We start from the raw sequence: 18,165 nt of genomic DNA on the forward strand, positions 1-18,165 counted from the left end.
TGATAGCAGGATAGTGATTAAAATTGCCATTTGTCAAACTTTTAATCGCTGAACCAAACTACACTAGCTTGTATGAGGTTTGTCACCAAACCAATCTGGCTTGTGTGAGGTGATCACAATTGTAATCTATTTAGAGTGAGTGTATACTTACAATCTTTTATAGGGACCAACTTATAATAATAATAATAGGCATTTATATAGCACCATTTATCTATTCCGAGGCGTGTTTTTATTATTATTACCCTGGCTTTAGCTTGAGCTGCTTTTCAGTGCTCATGCATTCATGCATCCTGCTGTGTACCCATTCACCTCACCTGGGTTGAGTGCAGCACAATGTGGATAAATTTCTTGCTAAAGGAAATTACGCCATGGCTGGGATTCAAACCTATGACCAAATTACCAATTTTTTTTTAAATTTCAGGGACATGATCGTGGAGTGAATTGGGCTGCCTTCCATCCTACGATGCCACTGATTCTGTCTGCTGCTGATGATCGCTACGTCAAGCTGTGGAGAATGAATGGTAAGATCTAGTTTGTTGGTATTGGTTCTTCTGAAAATGTATTAATCACAATACAAAATTCCAACACAAAACAAGGGGTTGTTCCCACTTCCTGTACCAGTAGATTGTCTAATTTTAAGATTGTGTAACACCATCATGGCTAAACCCACTTACTGGTAGTAGGTCATTTAGTCTACTTGTAATACAGGGCCCCCTGGAAAACAGTACAAGACTACTGATGGGGTTACCCTGTATAAATAAAACGAAATAAATAAATAAATAAATACTTTTGATGGTGATGATGTTGATAATGTAATGAGGATGATGATGATGGTGATGATGGTGATTGTGATGATAGTGATGGTGGTGATGGTGATGATGATGATTATTACATTGATGGTGTTGATGAGAATGATGATGATTTCAATGTTTATGATTTTGATAGCAAAGATATGTTGATAACGTATTGGTGATGATGGTGATGATGATGTTGATAATGATGATGATGATGTTGATGATGATGATGATGATGGTGGTGATGGTGATGATGGTGATGATGATGATTACATTGATGGTATTCATGGTGTTGATTGTTGTAAGGATGATGATTTTAATATTTAGGATTTGATAAGTTGATTACATTGATGATGATGATGTTAGTGATGATGGGAGTCGATCTCATTTTCACTCTTGCTGCTGTTACTAATAATGTTGATGATAATGATAATAGACACCTGTGAAAATGATGTTAATGATAATGGTGCAATTAATGATGATTTTATTTTTGTTTGTTCTCAACTTCCCATTCTCCATATAGATGCTAAAGCGTGGGAGGTTGATACATGTCGTGGCCATTACAACAATGTATCATGCGCCATCTTCCATCCTCGTCAGGAACTCATCCTGAGTAACTCAGAAGATAAGAGCATCAGAGTCTGGGACATGTCAAAGAGGTATGTTAATGTTGAATTGAAATTGAATTGCTGACCAGTGCGAGAGAGAGATTGCATGATCTGTGCCATCAATGATGTAATAGTGCACTGTTCCATCATTGACATCACAGACAAGCAACTTTTTTCAAGTGAGGATATGTTTGGTCATGCGATGCTATTTCAACCAATTACTATACAGGATTCTATTCATGTAGGATATAAAAAAAGATACCTCTCCAGCGGCATGAAATAGTATACAGATATTGCCTACCTAGAGTTTGAATATAACATTTCCTCTCCCCGACGGAGTTATATTTTTCCCAAGGGAAAATATTATCCCGAGGGAAAAATATAGCTTCGGAGGGGAGTTGAAATGTTATTTATTAAAACGATAGACCAGGCAATATCTCTTATATTATATAGTACATGTGGATTCGCCATCAGAAATTGCATTCATCATCTGGTTCAAGAGCGAAATTCTTGCTACAGCTCTGATCCGTCTACGTCATAATAGATTTTTTTTTTGAAAATACATCAAGTGCGTTCTTCATGCAATCGATGCGCTAACACTAGCGCGTACATCAAATAAACTACCTTGTTGCGCAACTTGTATGCAGCGAGTGACGTTACTTAGTGGATATAACGCCGCAATTGAAAATACTATGCAGTATATTCCCTGAGGTGACGTCAAAACCTAGAATATAACAAATGCGATCCTCGCAGCTAAGGTCACGTGATGGCGTGTTGACCTATCACTGATTCGAATCTACATAGCCTATGTAATATTTGAAAATATGAACCCCTTAATTCTTTAGTGAAAATTGTCTTCAATATCAGTGGCAGGATCAAAGAGGAGAGAAAACTTCTATCCATTTGTGATGAATGCTAGAAACAAAATCTATTGAGATGATCAAAGATATATTTTTACTTTTATGATAGGAAATAGCCATCTTTATTTAAATTCATTTCCCTATTTTTCATGTACAGGACATGTATCCAGACTTTCCGACGTGATCATGATCGTTTCTGGGTTCTTACAGCTCATCCAAGCCTCAACCTCTTCGCTGCTGGTAAGTGCATTTAATTTTGGACTTTGTATTTTTTATATTCACTCTTTCAGATGTGTTTTTTTCATTCATTCCTTCATTTGTTCGTTCGTTCATTCATTCATTCATCCATTCATTCATTCATTCATTCATTCATTCTTTCATTCATTCATTCATTCATTCATTCATTCATTCATTATGACGATGATGATGAATAGCATTTTATATAGTGCCATTTGTCTGTAATAACATTCAAAGGCACATGCTCATTATTTACAAAGTTGCTGGAAGAGATGATTTTAGGTCAAATTAGAATGGCCCAAGATACTTTCCATTATCCTTCTGTTTCAAGATATTAAATGAAAGCATATTGAGAGTGATATTTATCTTCTGAACTTCGACGTATTTTTGTGACCATATCCACATTTCTGGTATAGTGGAGTATGGTCGATTCAAAATCTCAAGTCTCTTGGGCAACTATAGCTGCCGTCGACATTGTAAGAGCTTTTAAACTTGAAATACATGCACTACCCATTATCTTGTGTTGTTTACCAGGTCATGACAGTGGCATGATCGTCTTCAAGCTCGAGAGGGAGCGACCAGCCTACGCTACCCATAATAACATCCTATTCTACGTCAAGGAGCGCTACCTTCGCAAGCTGGACTTCACAACCTCCAAGGATGTACCTGTCATGCAGCTGAGGGGAGGAACCAAGAGTCCCGCCTTCGCGATGTCCTTCAACCCCGCTGAGAAGGCTGTCCTTATCTCAACTGTGAGTGTGAATTTGTGAAATAGTCTCCAGTTTCTTAAATTTTTTTAATGTCAATGTTGTATTCAGTATTCAAAACATTGCCATGCAGATTAATCTTGGCAAGTACATGCTGACACAGCAAACAGGTTTGATAGGCATATTTTTGGCTTATGCACACTGGATTTTGCTTTGGTTTTCATGATTTTTACTTTTTTGTATTTCATATTTTTTCCTACAATGGTATGTTTATATGGAATTCTGTGAAATTCTGTGTTCATCCTGATTTCATGATTTGTTTGAAATTTGTTATATTGCAGTACTTTAGGGATTGTTTTGTAATAAAGTAATTTATTGATAATAAATTTTGATTTTACTGCAAATTAAGGAGAAGTCTCAAAGCATTCAGATTGATAATTGATGGATTGCCTACTGTTGCCATCATCATTCTACTATTTTTTTCTTTTACAGAGGACAAGCAATGTAGACAACAGCACCTATGATCTCTATCAGGTTCCAAAGGAAAGTGATTCTCAGAATCCAGATGGTATGTATCATCTATGATCTATTGATTGAGAACCAATGTGCCATAGATAAACAATCCAAATTTGAGAGTCAATGTAATCAATGATGTATCTTCAGCCCTTCTGTTATTGGACACCTGATTGCCAAATTGAGAGCATTTCATATGTAAATGAAGAGGCTTTAATAGGAGGAAATTATAATTTGTTAACAAATTTTTAGCATTACTCCTATTTGTTTAAGATCGGTATGCGCGATCTGTAATGAAAATCATAAGTCAGAAAACTTTGGAGCAAGTGGGATTCATTTGCTTTTTAATTTTAATTGTTTTTAAAGTGAAATCCCCCCAAAATTTACCAAGATTAATATGTTATAGAGGAAAAGGAGGGGGAATGAGGAGGGGAATGGATGAGGAGGAGGAGGGGAAGAGAAGGAGAAGGATAACAGAGGAATGGGGCAGTATGGGTGAAGATGAGGTGGATGGAAAGAGGGGCAGGGCGTAATAAAGGGAAAGAGAATGTCAGAAGGAAAAAAACAACATTCTATAGTAGCCAATGTGACATTGACAGATAAAAAAAAATTACCTATGTATGAAATAGGAAAAAAATACCCGTTAAATTAAGGCATCTTATATTACATAATCAAATCAAAGTTTTCATTCATGTGTTTGTTTTTCTTTTCTCTCTAGCCCCTGAAGGCAAGAGATCATCAGGACTGACAGCAGTGTGGGTTGCTCGCAACAGATTTGCTGTCCTGGATCGGAGCCACTCGGTAAGATATAATTTGTCAGATACGTTGGGAAAGAGGAAGGAAGAAAAAATGGGGAAGGAGGAATGATGGTTTTGTTTTGAGATAGGCGGCTATTGAGTGAGAGGTTGGTTATTTGAGATGTATGGAACCTAGGGGATGTCCAAAGAAAACTTATACCTAGTTCACATTTGCTCTACGGCGGCTGTATGGCGAGTCGGAAACAGCCGTTTTATTCAAACAACCTATATTTAGCTGGCACAAAAAATGTTAATACAGCTGTTTTCTACTTGCCGTAGAGCAAATGTGACCGAGGTATCAGACCTGAAAGAAGCAAGTGAAGGAAGATAGTTACAGGGTTGGGCTGAGATTCGAGGATGCATTGAATCATATCATGCAAAGTGGAGGGCGGTTTGAGGGTGATAGCAGCAATTGTAGCATTTGTAGAAGCAGTGCACATTTAGCCACAGGGCCTATGTGTATTGTGCCTGCATGGTCAACCAGTGGTACAAGGTGGATGGTATGTGTTTGATGGTACCGATGTTGCATGTCCGGCTATCCATATACATGTATTTGCCTAATCTAATCCAAAGGTCATTTGATATAGCGACTTTTCCTTTCAGTAAGAAAGCGCTGTGCACACACCACTCCAAAACAGGCTAAGTAGGCATTCTACATCAAGTTGCAATTTACCTTTCAAGACAACTGATGATTCCCTTACTTCACGATGTTATCTCATTTGACTACTACAGCTTGTTATTAAGAACCTGAAGAACGAGGTCACCAAGAAAGTCCAGGTCCCTACCTGTGATGAGATCTTCTACGCCGGGACCGGTATGCTCCTGCTCCGCGATCCCGAGAACGTTACCCTCTTTGATGTCCAGCAGAAGCGCTCTCTCGGCTCCTGCCGCATCTCCAAGGTCCGCTACGTGATCTGGTCCAGTGATATGATGCATGTCGCACTCCTCAGCAAGCATAGTAAGACATAGATTCAAGGTTTATCATTCTTTGAGGATGTCGCTATTCATTAGAAAGCTAAGAATGGACCACAATTTACTTAGTGCTACTCGGTTATTCAACTCAGAACTGTGAATGAGACTGGCTTTCACATACATTGCAATCCATTAGAAAATTTATGTGAAGATTTTTTTATCAATTACTGTGATAGATCTTTACCCATTCAGAACCACTAGTCTGCTCTCAGCAATTTAATAGTGAAAATATTACATATTGTTAGTTATTTTTTTAAATACTTTTTTACTTTTAGCCATAAAATATAAAAAAATATATATACATACTGTACAGTGGTGTAGTGAGCCAGATATTTTGAGAGGGCTGGAAATGACATACGGGGAGCCAATCAAGCAAGTTTCAAATAAATATATAAATTGTGATAGATTTTTTTTGCATAAAGTCACATTTATCCCCTTATTCCTTTCCTTTTCTTTTTTTCTCTCCTTTTCTGTCTTTTTTCACTTGCTCTCTGATAAGTTTTTTGCACCTAATGCTTTTACAACTACAAGCTAGAGATCCTCTTTACAATCCATGTGAAAAATCCACTAGTTCTCTCGCAGAAATGAAATAGTGAAAAATAATACCCCATTACATTTCTGTGTGTTTTAACTTGCTCTCTTGCAGTCATGCCATGTAGAAAATATACCACATTTTTTTCTTCATTACAGCTATTGCTGTTTGCAATCGCAAGTTGGAGACTCTCTGTACAATCCATGAGAATATTCGAGTAAAGAGCGGAGCTTGGGACGAGAGCGGAGTCTTCATCTATACTACCAGTAACCACATCAAATACGCCATCACCAATGGGTAAGGGAGCTATAGTGCTGTGCGTTGGTACAATTTCCCCATATGTGTAAATGGCAGCATAATCACAAGTACATGTACATACAGTACATGTTTTATGAACTACATGTACAGCATCACGCAATATTGAATTAGAATGTGGACCAGTTCGAAAAAGTGTGCAAAGGTTTGATGGCCCCTTTATGAGAGCAAAGATATTATTTGAAAGTGATCATGAATGGAAGATATATTTCAGGTCCGGTAGCACAATGCTTACTGACTGATCAGGTGACTATTTTCATGATGTTCAATGCAGTCAGTCTTGAGACTCGATTCATAATCAATTCCAATGCTTTGTGTATCAGACTCATGGTGAGAGCACGTCATTGATTCTGAATGTATATGTTCAAATTAAAATTAATACAATAATATGCAACATATATGTAGTGCTTATACAATGTTTCTAAGTGCTGCATACTATTACTCCAGCTTTAGCATGGCTACTCTGATCGGGTTCTCTAGCATTCAAGGAATCCCTTCCCACCAGGAACCCATTCACTACACCTGGGTGGAGTATGGCAGATGTAGATACATGTCTCTTTTTTACCATTCGCAGTGATCACGGCATCATCCGAACCCTGGACGTGCCCATCTACATCACCCGGGTCAAAGGATCGACCGTCTACTGCCTGGATCGCGAGTGCCGAGCCAGGGTTATGACCATCGACCCAACCGAGTTCCGCTTCAAGCTGGCCCTGATCCATCGCAAGTACGACGAGGTGCTTCACATGGTGAGGACGGCCAAGCTGGTCGGTCAGTCTATCATCGCCTACCTGCAGAAGAAGGGATACCCGGAGGTGGCACTCCACTTCGTCAAGGATGAGAAGACCAGGTTTGCCCTGGCTCTGGAGTGTGGAAATATTGAGGTGAGTTGATATAAGCTACAGAAATCCTCACATCTTATTGGCTAAAGGCCAAAAACACTGACAAGACTTTGTGTGAATTTCTCTCCTGGAATTTAGGAATACTTGGGTGAGTGGGAGACATCTTTGACAAGCTATTGAAACCCTCAAGTCTCATTGGCTGCAAGCACATTTAACTAACAATACTTTTTCATGTAAAACTTTCTCTTTAAGTATGGGGATAATGACAATGTTCACCCTGGCTAGTGAGTTGAAATATATCTTGTATATCCATGCTTTTTATTTGCTAAAATCAAGTCTGTGTTCTTCACTCACAAAACCTTCTGTGAAACCCTCTCCTTATTTTAAAAACTTTAAAGGGAATGTTCCTTTGAGTGGGTTCTGTTGAACCATTGAAGTGCATAAGGACATCTATATAAGTTACTAAAATTCTCCCTCCTAAGATCCTCACATCTCACTGGATAAAGCAAATTTGTTTGTAATGGGCTTTGACACTTCACAATGGTAGTATCTTCAAGCTCAGTTTTGAATCCGGCAACGGTGAAGGCATAAACTTCAACTGTTCGCAGTTAAGAATCCATGCATACAGTCACTTGCTGCTTTTATGGTAACTTTTCTTTGATTCTGTTCCTAACTCAATTTGAGATTGTTACCAAAGCCGGAATTTACATTTTACTGTCATTCTTGTTTGGTCACGCTCCCCTTTGCCAAAAACTGTAATTTCCATCTATCTTTCTTGTTTGGTAACATCTCTTGTAGGTTGCCCTGGAGGCTGCTCGAGCCTTGGATGACAAGTCATGCTGGGAGAAGCTAGGTGAGGCAGCCCTCTTGCAAGGCAACCATCAGGTCGTTGAGATGGCCTACCAGAGGACCAAGAACTTTGACAAGCTTTCCTTCCTCTATCTCATCACTGGAAACCTTGACAAGCTCAGGAAGATGATGAAAATTGGTGAGTTTCAAATTAATATGAATTAAATTGGATTTGAGCCTAGGTTTACAGTTTCCTTGTGATGGCTAAACTCAGACATTGCAGTTTCTTCCATTACTCAGTCTCATGAGCTGATGGCCATGCCATGAAAATTGTCAGCTCTGACAAATTCAGTGAAGTTATTGGTGTTGATTGACTGAGAGATGAAAGTGTTGGACTGCAACTAAAGTACCTGTCTAATAATGACTATTGTCGCTCCTGGGTCCCTTTTTACAAAGAGTAACAATTGATCTGATCAACCTCAATACTATGGAAATCCATCATTGTCATATTTTGGCCAAGAAATTTGAACAATGTCCTCTGTAAACAAAGAGAAGCACACTGAATTTTCAAGAAAGCAATGTATAAATATACATCATAGTTGTTAGAAGATGTTTTGAACAAACACCATACATGTGCCTTGATGGTCATTTTATTGGAGTTTGTTTGAAGCCATTAGTAGGTTGTTACCAGAACTTGCATTCATGTTTAATAATGATCTGTATCCTTTATGATTCTTAGCTGAGATCCGTAAAGACACCAGCGGTCAATACCAGTGCGCCCTCTATCTGGGAGACGTGGAAGAGAGAGTGAAGATTCTCAAGAATTGTGGACAGAGTAAGTTATCAAACTGAATTAACAATTAGATAAGCCTCATGAAACATGCTATAATTTTTCCTTGGTAAACAAGAAAGGAGTATGCTCATTTGTCCTATCAATAATACAAAAAGCCATCAGTTTTGTGCTAGAACTATAGTGTATTTTGTTTGCAGGGCAGGTTTTTTTTTTGGTAGGGGGAGGGTGGGTTCAAAGAGTTATTTTGACTTGAATTGCTCATAAATTCTGAGTTGCCTGTGCTTTTACGTGCTTGATCGAATTTGTCAGATAATGCTCAGGAAAGGCATGCAATCCTCAATTAGATTACATGTGAAATGCCATTTGCACATTAACGTTGAAGCATGACTTCAATTCACACTTCGCTCTTTGTGAAAGAGTTCCTTGGCATTAATCAAATTTGGAAATGGAGGGGGGGGGGTCAAAAATTAATTAAGTACTTTAGTGGTTACACTAGGTCAAATGTAAAACAGAATATTTATATACATTTTGAATTTCTTCCATCTTTATGTAACATATCGTGACTGTTATGTATTTTGATTGTATTGATGATTGCTTGTATTTTTTACTCAATCTGTGGAAATAAATTTTTGACATACAGAGATGCACATATAGGCTAATGATCTGTTAACCTTCTTTTCCTCCAGAGTCCCTAGCCTACCTGACGGCCAAGACCCATGGCCTGGAGGAAGAAGCGGAGGGCATCTCCGAGATGTTCAACGAGGACGACAAGCTCCCCGAGGTCTCTCCCAACGCCCAGCTCCTTCAGCCACCCGCGCCCATCATCCGCTCGGAGGAGAACTGGCCCCTCCTGACCGTCACCAAGGGCTTCTTTGAGGGTGCCATGAACAGGAACAAGGCTGGTGCTGGTAGCGCCATGGCAGCAGCTGTTGCTATGGATGAGGGTGATGCTGGAGGAGACTGGGGAGATGATGCAGAGCTGGTTCTTGATGGTGAGAGGAATATTACGATAATAACAATATTGATATTAATCTGAATATTTCGGTTATTGGTATATATGCACATAAAAATTGACCAGCAGCACACGCTGAAAGGGTCAATTTACAAAAATTCATGAAGTACAACATACTTTTATAATAAAGCAAATGAATGAAAACATAATTACAGTATTCTATGTCAAAACTTTTCTCCAATTAAAAGATGTATCCCATAAATAGAAGTTTGAGAAAGAGAGAAATAAGCAAAGGGGAAGAGGAAGAGAGAAGAAGAGAGAGAGGGAAATGTGAGTAATGGAAAGAAAGAGAGGGGGGTATGTCCTCCAAATAGAAAGAGAAAATGGAGTGAGGTAGAGAGAAAAACAAAATGGTGAAGAAGAGAGTGACATGGAGAACATAGAAGTCAAAATACTGTAAATTACAATTCACACTACATAAAGATATGAATATCCTATATGAGATACAAATAGATTCAACATAAGAACAAATAGTCTAATACATTTTAGCAAGACAATAACTGTAATCATTTCAAATTTTCCATGTACGTAGGCCTAGCCTTTTATGGTGATAATAATAATAATGATAAATGATAAATTTGCATATCGTAGACATTATATAAATATACTCTACTTCGCTTTGGTTACTCCTACTGCTTATACTGACTAAAAATGATGATCTTATTATTACTGCCATCCTTCCATCCATATTCAAGTGAAAAATAATGAGAATAGTTCTTGGAGACTTGTGAAACAATATGAATATTCTCCGTGCTTATGGCATATTCTAAAATTTTGTATAGGGATGACACAAGTGCTTCTTAATAGGTATGTTAAAGGACAAGTCCACCCCAACAAAAACTTGATTTTAATAAAAAGAGAAAAATTCAACAAGCATAACACTGAAAATTTCATCAAAATCAGATGTAAAATTAGAAAGTTAAGGCATTTTAAAGTTTCGCTTATTTTCAACAAAATAGTTATATGAACGAGCCAGTTACATCCAAATGAGAGAGTTGATGACATCACTCACTCACTATTTCTTTTGTATTTTATTATACAAAATATGAAATATTTTTATTTTCTCATCATTGTCATGTGAAATGAAGTTTCATTCCTCCCTGAACACGTGGAATTCCATTATTTTAACATTTTGTGCTTCAGGCAATGAGGTCCTAATCATCAAATTCGTAAAAATTGAAATATTGTATAAATCAAACAATAAAAAACAAAAGAAATAGTGAGTGAGTGACGTCATCGACTCTCTCATTTGGATGTAACTGGCTCGTTCATATAACTATTTTGTTGAAAATAAGCGAAACTTTGAAATGTCATAACTTTCTTATTTTACATCCGATTTTGATGAAATTTTCAGCATTGTGCTTGTCTGATTTTTCTCTATTTATTTAAATCAACATTTTTCTGAGGTGGACCTGACCTTTAACAAAAATTTGAATCTGTTTATTTGTTGAAGTCTGTCATTGATGTTGATATCATTATATTGACAGAGAACCAGCCCTGGGGCCCGTTACACAAATGTTAGTGATTGATCATATGCTTGATTTTTACGATTAATGGTACATTGAAGTCAATGGAATCAATCGTATAAAATTGTTTTACGATCATTGCTATGCTTTGTGATGCGGGCCCCTGGTGATTCTTTATTTGTTTAGTCAGGTCAGGTCACTCTGTTTTTACTGAGTTTGATATTACCTTGAAAGTGGGAACCATGATTAATTTTGTACCACAGCGTTCTATTCAGTCACACACGCATTCATGTGGCATGTACACATGCCAATCAAAGTGTTGTTCCCACAGCCATTAGTTTTCCAGCTAGTGATAATTGCATTCCCAAATATGCAACATCAGCCTGAGAATGTACCATTTCTAATTTATTAATTTTGCTGTTCTTCATTTTCTGTAGGTGGTGATGAGTTTGGCGATGCCATAGAAGGATTTGGAGATGATGACGGTGACGGTGAAGGAGGGGCATGGGATGTTGATGAAGAGTTAGAGCTACCTCCTGATCTGGTAAGTGGCAAAACCCTTTTATTATGTAAATGTTTTCAAATTTTGGCAAAGAATTTAGTTGGTTGATCAGTTGGTTTATTTATTACTTTATGGTGGAGGAGATGATAGTGGTGGTGTTTATTATAATGATGATGATGATGAGGAGGAGGAGGATGATGATGATAATAACATGATGATGAGAGAATTAGAAATTTCTAGAATCCCAGTCTTCAAAAAAAAAGGAATTTTATTGTTTAAATCAATCTTTACTTTCCCTCATTTTTTCCCAAGGATGTTCCAGTTGGAGGTGGTGCAGACGATGACTATTTCGTTGCCCCTGCTAAAGGAATGAGCCAGAGTCAAGTCTGGGTGAAGAATTCTCAACTTCCAGTAGACCATATACTTGCAGGTTCATTCAGTACTGCCACACAGGTAAGTGAATGGGTTTATTGTTGAGGGGTACTCTAAGTAGTCAGATTTTATCCATAGTAGCAGTGCTTCTAAGCCAGTCAAATTTCTGGGAAGTTGTTAGATCTGACAACTTATCGGACAAGAAATGTTGATGAAATACTCCCCAGGCTGAAAAATAATATTAAATTAAATAGGTTGAAATTAAACAAGGGAAATGCTGAAAGTGTAATAAAAATCTGATAGAAATAACAAAGTGTGAATTTGAAGCTTTGCATTTTATGAATAAAAAAAGCCTATGATTTCCACTAACAATTTTGTTCTGAGCAAGTCAGTTGCAAGTGTTTCTTCCTGTATGTTTAAAGCTTATCAAAATAGTCAATAGTCACTATTTGGTTCATGAAGAGCTGTTTCCCTTTATGCCAACCCTCCATAGGTGGTGAGATGACCCACTACTCGGGGCTCCTGTAAAAAATTCTAAAACATGCCCCCTCCCGATTACCACCAATGCAACCAGCAACTCTCAATATGAAAGTTGGAAGCTCTGTACTATGGTTTCTCCATTTCTTCATCCATGTTTCTTTCTCTTTTCTATAGCTGCTTCATGACCAAGTAGGTATGGTAGATTTCACACCTTACAAGCAGATCTTCATGCAGACCTATGCCAGAGCAAGGACGTCCTTTGTTGGCTTACCGTCTCTCCCTCCACTGTCTGGTTACCCACATAGAAACTGGTATGTCCTATGCCCTAGTTCAGACATGGTGCAAAATAGTTCATTAGCAAAGCTTAGCAACATTTACACCACGTCAACAGGAACTAATTACAGAAAAATATGTCTCATGGTAGTACAATAGATATATGTAATAAAAATTGACATAGAAACTGGCAAGTCCTATGCCCTAGTACAGACATGACGCTAAAAGCTCAGCATCAATGCTTAGAAACATATACACCAAGGAAAAAGGAAATAATTACCAAAAAAATATATATATATATGTCTCATGGTAGTACTGTAGAGTTGTAATAAAAGTTGTCATGAAAGAAACCTTTGTCGAAACTAGCGCAGGTATTGGAAATGCTCAAGACATCATCCAACATATTGACATCATAATTAAATCAATGTGATGCCATGAATTTGTCTGTGTCACTTTATACATCCTCTAAATACCAATGGTATCATAATGAACATAATGACATGATATGCCATTGCTTGTTCCATTGTAAATGAAATGATTGTGATGTCATGAGTTTTCCCATGCAACTAAGAGACTCTTTGGGGCTTGAAGCATGCATTGATAAAATAGCAAATACCCTATACCTCCAAGCATTGATTAGCCTAACCAAGGTGATCCATTTTACCTTATCTGGGGCCCGTTGCAGAAAGAGTGGCAATCAATCGCAACTCTAAAAAATTAGGTGCAACTTGATTTTCAACCAATCAACAGTGCGCATTTTGGACTTGCGATTGATTTTTTGGCTTGTGTTTAAACGCAACTCTTTCTGCAGCGGGCCCCAGAACACTGGAAAATGTTGCTTAATCTTGCTGGATAACTTCTTAAGTATAGGAGGAACTGATTCTTGATGCCATTTATTTAAGTCCATCCATTTGCCTGTCCCTCTCCTAGGCGTGATGCAGGAGCTCGAGGTGGTCAGCCTGCAGTAGGTCTCAAACTAGCCCATCTTGTCCAACGGTTACAGTCTGCTTACCAGCTCACCACTCAAGGGAAATTCCCTGATGCCATCCTCAGATTCAGGAGCATCCTTCTCAGTATACCGTTGCTCGTAGTCGACACCAAGCAGGAAATCACAGAGGTTTGTACAAGCTCTCTTTTTTTTCTGAGAATCATTTCATATTTATTAATGAACTCATGTCAGGTTCATGGCCTGATATTTCAAATATTGTTCTATTTTTGTTTTGTCTTGATGGTACATTTCTAGATGAATATTATATGACAGTGATGATGACAGTAATGATGGTGATTATCTCGATGATAATGATAGTCTGGATGATGATGATGGTGGTGATGATGATGGTGATGGTGATGATGGTGATGATGATGATGGTGGTGGTGGTGATGCTACTGCTGATGATGTTAAATGTAATGATGATTATGATGATTGATAATGATAAGTTTGATGATGATGACGATCATAATGATGGTAATGATTATGATTAATTATGGCAGTGTACATCACTGCAGGTACCCATTACCTTCATTTATTAACCCTTTATAATCTCTATCACCCACAGGCTCAGCAGCTGATTACGATATGCAGAGAGTACATTGTTGGTCTGTCAATGGAGCAGTACAGGAAAGAACAACCGAAGAGCAACCTTGAAGAACAGAAGAGAATATGTGAGGTATGTCAAACCAGAGTCCTGCGATGATATTTATTTTTCAGGGCTTATTAAAAAGAAGAATATTTGTATATTAGATTTTACATAAATAATGTTTTTCCTGCAGCTCAGGACTGAAATGTATGTGCATACAATATTTATATGTTTTGATATGTAAATGAAATTTGCAAATTAAAAAAAGAGAGAAAAATTAGCATTTACAAAATGTGTCAGTTTAAGCATGTCATATGTGTATGGTTGACTGAACCATTTCTGTGAGCAGGTTACAGGGGGCATCGTGGTCTATTGGTTACGACTTTCGTCTTTCAATCTAAGGGACAACGGTTCAATTTCAAGCCATGGCATGTTTTCCTTCAAGAAAATTTACCCACACTGAGCTGCACTTGACCCGGGTGAGGTAAATGGTACCCGGCAGAAAGAAATTCCTTGAATTCTTGAGCGCCCGGTGAAGATAGCCATGATAAAGCTGGGGTAATAATAAGAACATGTTAAGCAGGGCCTGCTGGGAGAAAGGTTTTTGGAACTGAACTAGCTACCCTGGGTCAAATATGCTGTTAATAGATGGTTTGTCATGAACATGACAGATAACCTTTTAATTTGTATTATTATTGTTGTTGTTTTAGTTAGTATTATTACCAACCTATTTGTTTTATTCTTTCATTCTTTATACAGCTTGCAGCCTACTTCTCACATTGTAACCTCCAGCCCATCCATCAGATCCTTACGCTCAGGACGGCCATCAATCTGTGGTTCAAACTAAAGAACTTCAAGACAGCTGCTGCTTTCGCAAGACGTCTCCTTGAACTCGGCCCTAAACCAGATGTAGCACAACAGGTGAGCTCATTAAAGGGGTGGTCCGGGCTGAAAGTATTTATAGCTTAATAAATAGAGTAGAATTCACTAAGAAAACCGCCGAAAAATCGTCAAAATCGGACAACAAATTGCAGTTATTGAATTTCAAAGTTTAGTAATATTTTGTAAAAACAGTCGTCATGAATATTCATTAGATGGGTGGATGATGTCACATCTCCACTTGTTCTTTTGTATTTTATTATATGAAATTGGGTTTATTCAATTTTTTTCCTTCGAGAACGAGAAAAATTGGACTGACAACTGATTTAGAGCATTAGTTATTTATTGCTGCAACTTATTTCATTATAAGGGAGACATTATTCACACAGGTATGAAATAATGAAAAAAATTGATTTTATGTAATAACATAAGAAAACCGAAAGTGGAGATGTGACATCATCAGCTCGCCTAATGAATATTCATGACGACTGTTTTCACAAAATATTGCTAAACTTTAAACTTCAATAACTTTATTATTTGTTATCCGATTTTGATGAAATTTTTGGCGTTTTGCTCAATGAGTTCTACTCTGTGTATTAAGATATAAAAATTTTAAGCCTGGACCACCCCTTTAAAGAATGAAACAGATTATCATGTGTGAAAAAAAAGAAGAATACAATTTGAATAGAAAAATTGAACAAACAATAAGAAACTTGTGAGCTGTTGGAAGTCAAGAACACAAGTGCTTAGGAGATCATCTGTTTGGAGATCCTCCGTTCGTGGATCGTTGTGGCCCAGTGGATTAGTCTCAGGACTTTGAAACAGAGGGTCTTGGGTTTGAATCCCAGCCATGGCGTAATTTCCTTCAGCAAGAAATTCATCCACATTGTGCTGCACTCAACCCAGGTGAGGTGAATGGGTACCCGGCAGGATTAATTATTGGAAATTTGAGCGCTGAAAGGCAGCTCGAACTAAAGCTGGGGTAATAATAATAATAACACGCCTTGAAATAGAATATTTCTAGATAGATGCCACTATATAAATGGCTATAATTATTATTATTGAGATCAAGACTTGTGATGAAAATCTTTCACCTCTGATATACAATTAGAAAGTATAAACCTTATGCATTGACATCATCTTGCAGTCATCTTTTTTAGAGGTTGAAGTCATTGCCCTACATGCGTTTGGGGATTTGCAGCTGTTGCACCTCCAGGGTTCCCAGCCCATCACAGAAAATTATTTTACTTATTTCCAGTCAGGGAAAAATAAGAGATTTGATAAAAATTATCTCAAATGAGGGAAAATGCCTCAAATGAGGTAAAAAAAATCAGGGAATTTTGATCAGCCCAAAAGTGGAAAGCACGGTAGTCAGTCAGACTCTGTTATATTTTGTTCAATATAAAAACAACATCCATTGAATGACTGGTTATTGTGCTAATTGGTTTTACATCATTGTTTTTATACTGAAAATTCACTGCAACAACTTAGAAAACATGAGAAACTGTAATGGGTTTAAATAATTATCAGGGAATTTTTAAACTTCATCAGGAAAAAATTAAGGAATTTTGTTTTCTCGAAACGCTGGGAACCCTGACCTCCCACAACTCCATTTATGCATACACCTGTATCTTCTGAGGGAGGGTGCTACGAGATAAGATATGACGTCATGAGCTTTCACGATATTTTATGCTTACTATTCCTAAAAATCCTAAATCCTATTCCTAAACCTTGAGTCTTTAATATTTTTACTGAAAATAGGTATTCTTTCTTTTATTATACTTTGAAAAGTCTGTGGAGTGTATTGTGTGCATTATACATCATATTAATTTCAATTATTTCATTTTCTTACAGACCCGTAAGATCCTACAAGCTTGTGAGAAGAGTCCAAACGATGCTCATAAACTGAACTATGATGAACACAATCCCTTCGACATCTGTGCTGCTACATACAAGCCTATCTACAGGTAAGTCATTAAGGCAATTTTCGCTCCGTTGCAAACAGTCTAATGCTCAGATTTTGTGAAACCATCATTGCCAAACCCACATTTCAAAGTTTCCCTTAATGTCACAAAACAGTTGTATGCAGATCCTGGTCGGTATGCAAATGAGGAGTCTTATGACGTCATCCACTCACTATTTCTTGTGTATTTTTCTTATATGACGTATCAAATATTTTAATTTTCTCCTCATTGTCAAGGGAAACAAAGATTAATTCCTCCTTAACATGTAGAATAACCATTGTTTAATATGAAATGGTCCAGTCAAGTTGGTCCTTACTGTCAAATATATAGAAATGAAATATTATATAATTCAAAGAATTAAAAGACTAAAGAAATAGTGAGTGATGGACATCATCGACTGACCCATTTGCATGTCACTGAGTTGTGCATATCACTGTTTTATGAAAAATAAGCGAAACTTCAAAATGCTATTAATTTTGTATTTTTACATCAGATTTTGATGAAATTTTCTGCAATGTGTTTGTTTGGTTTTTCTCTATTCATTCAAATCAACATTTTTCTGGGATGGACTTGACCTTTGATGATTGGTGCAAATATCACTCCATTCAATACTTCATGTAATTGTCATTTAGTCTAATGCCTAGATGGTTTAATTCCTGCTTTTTTACTATTTTTACTCTTTGACAAATGAATATTTGGTTCATTAATAGTTAGTAGATGAATTGGTCTTAGCCCAAATGGATATAAGATGAAATGGGTAAAGCCTAACCGGAAATGAGACAAAATGTTCAATGGGCTAATTGGCATTTAGATTGAATGGTTAGTAGTGTGATTCAACCATGTAGGAATGAAACTTATGCATTGACGTCATCACATCGCCA

General features: G+C 37.3%; 1 protein-coding gene across 1 annotated transcript in view; it reads left to right on the forward strand.

Moving 5' to 3' along the window:
* The window catches only part of LOC121420436 (coatomer subunit alpha-like), a 38,019-nt gene that overhangs the window by 18,202 nt on the left and 1,652 nt on the right, over positions 1-18,165 (forward strand). The window contains exons 7-25 of the mRNA XM_041615071.1: positions 422-521; positions 1,318-1,453; positions 2,420-2,502; positions 3,034-3,251; positions 3,699-3,774; positions 4,438-4,520; positions 5,249-5,474; positions 6,179-6,317; positions 6,910-7,219; positions 7,976-8,165; positions 8,706-8,801; positions 9,446-9,751; positions 11,675-11,781; positions 12,052-12,192; positions 12,766-12,902; positions 13,795-13,981; positions 14,421-14,531; positions 15,201-15,362; positions 17,175-17,287. Of these exons, the coding sequence (XP_041471005.1) occupies positions 422-521; positions 1,318-1,453; positions 2,420-2,502; positions 3,034-3,251; positions 3,699-3,774; positions 4,438-4,520; positions 5,249-5,474; positions 6,179-6,317; positions 6,910-7,219; positions 7,976-8,165; positions 8,706-8,801; positions 9,446-9,751; positions 11,675-11,781; positions 12,052-12,192; positions 12,766-12,902; positions 13,795-13,981; positions 14,421-14,531; positions 15,201-15,362; positions 17,175-17,287 (2,921 nt within the window). The remainder of the gene's footprint in view (positions 1-421; positions 522-1,317; positions 1,454-2,419; positions 2,503-3,033; positions 3,252-3,698; positions 3,775-4,437; positions 4,521-5,248; positions 5,475-6,178; positions 6,318-6,909; positions 7,220-7,975; positions 8,166-8,705; positions 8,802-9,445; positions 9,752-11,674; positions 11,782-12,051; positions 12,193-12,765; positions 12,903-13,794; positions 13,982-14,420; positions 14,532-15,200; positions 15,363-17,174; positions 17,288-18,165) is intronic.

The sequence above is a fragment of the Lytechinus variegatus genome, chromosome 8, assembly GCF_018143015.1.
Source record: "Lytechinus variegatus isolate NC3 chromosome 8, Lvar_3.0, whole genome shotgun sequence".
Classification (NCBI taxonomy): domain Eukaryota; kingdom Metazoa; phylum Echinodermata; class Echinoidea; order Temnopleuroida; family Toxopneustidae; genus Lytechinus; species Lytechinus variegatus.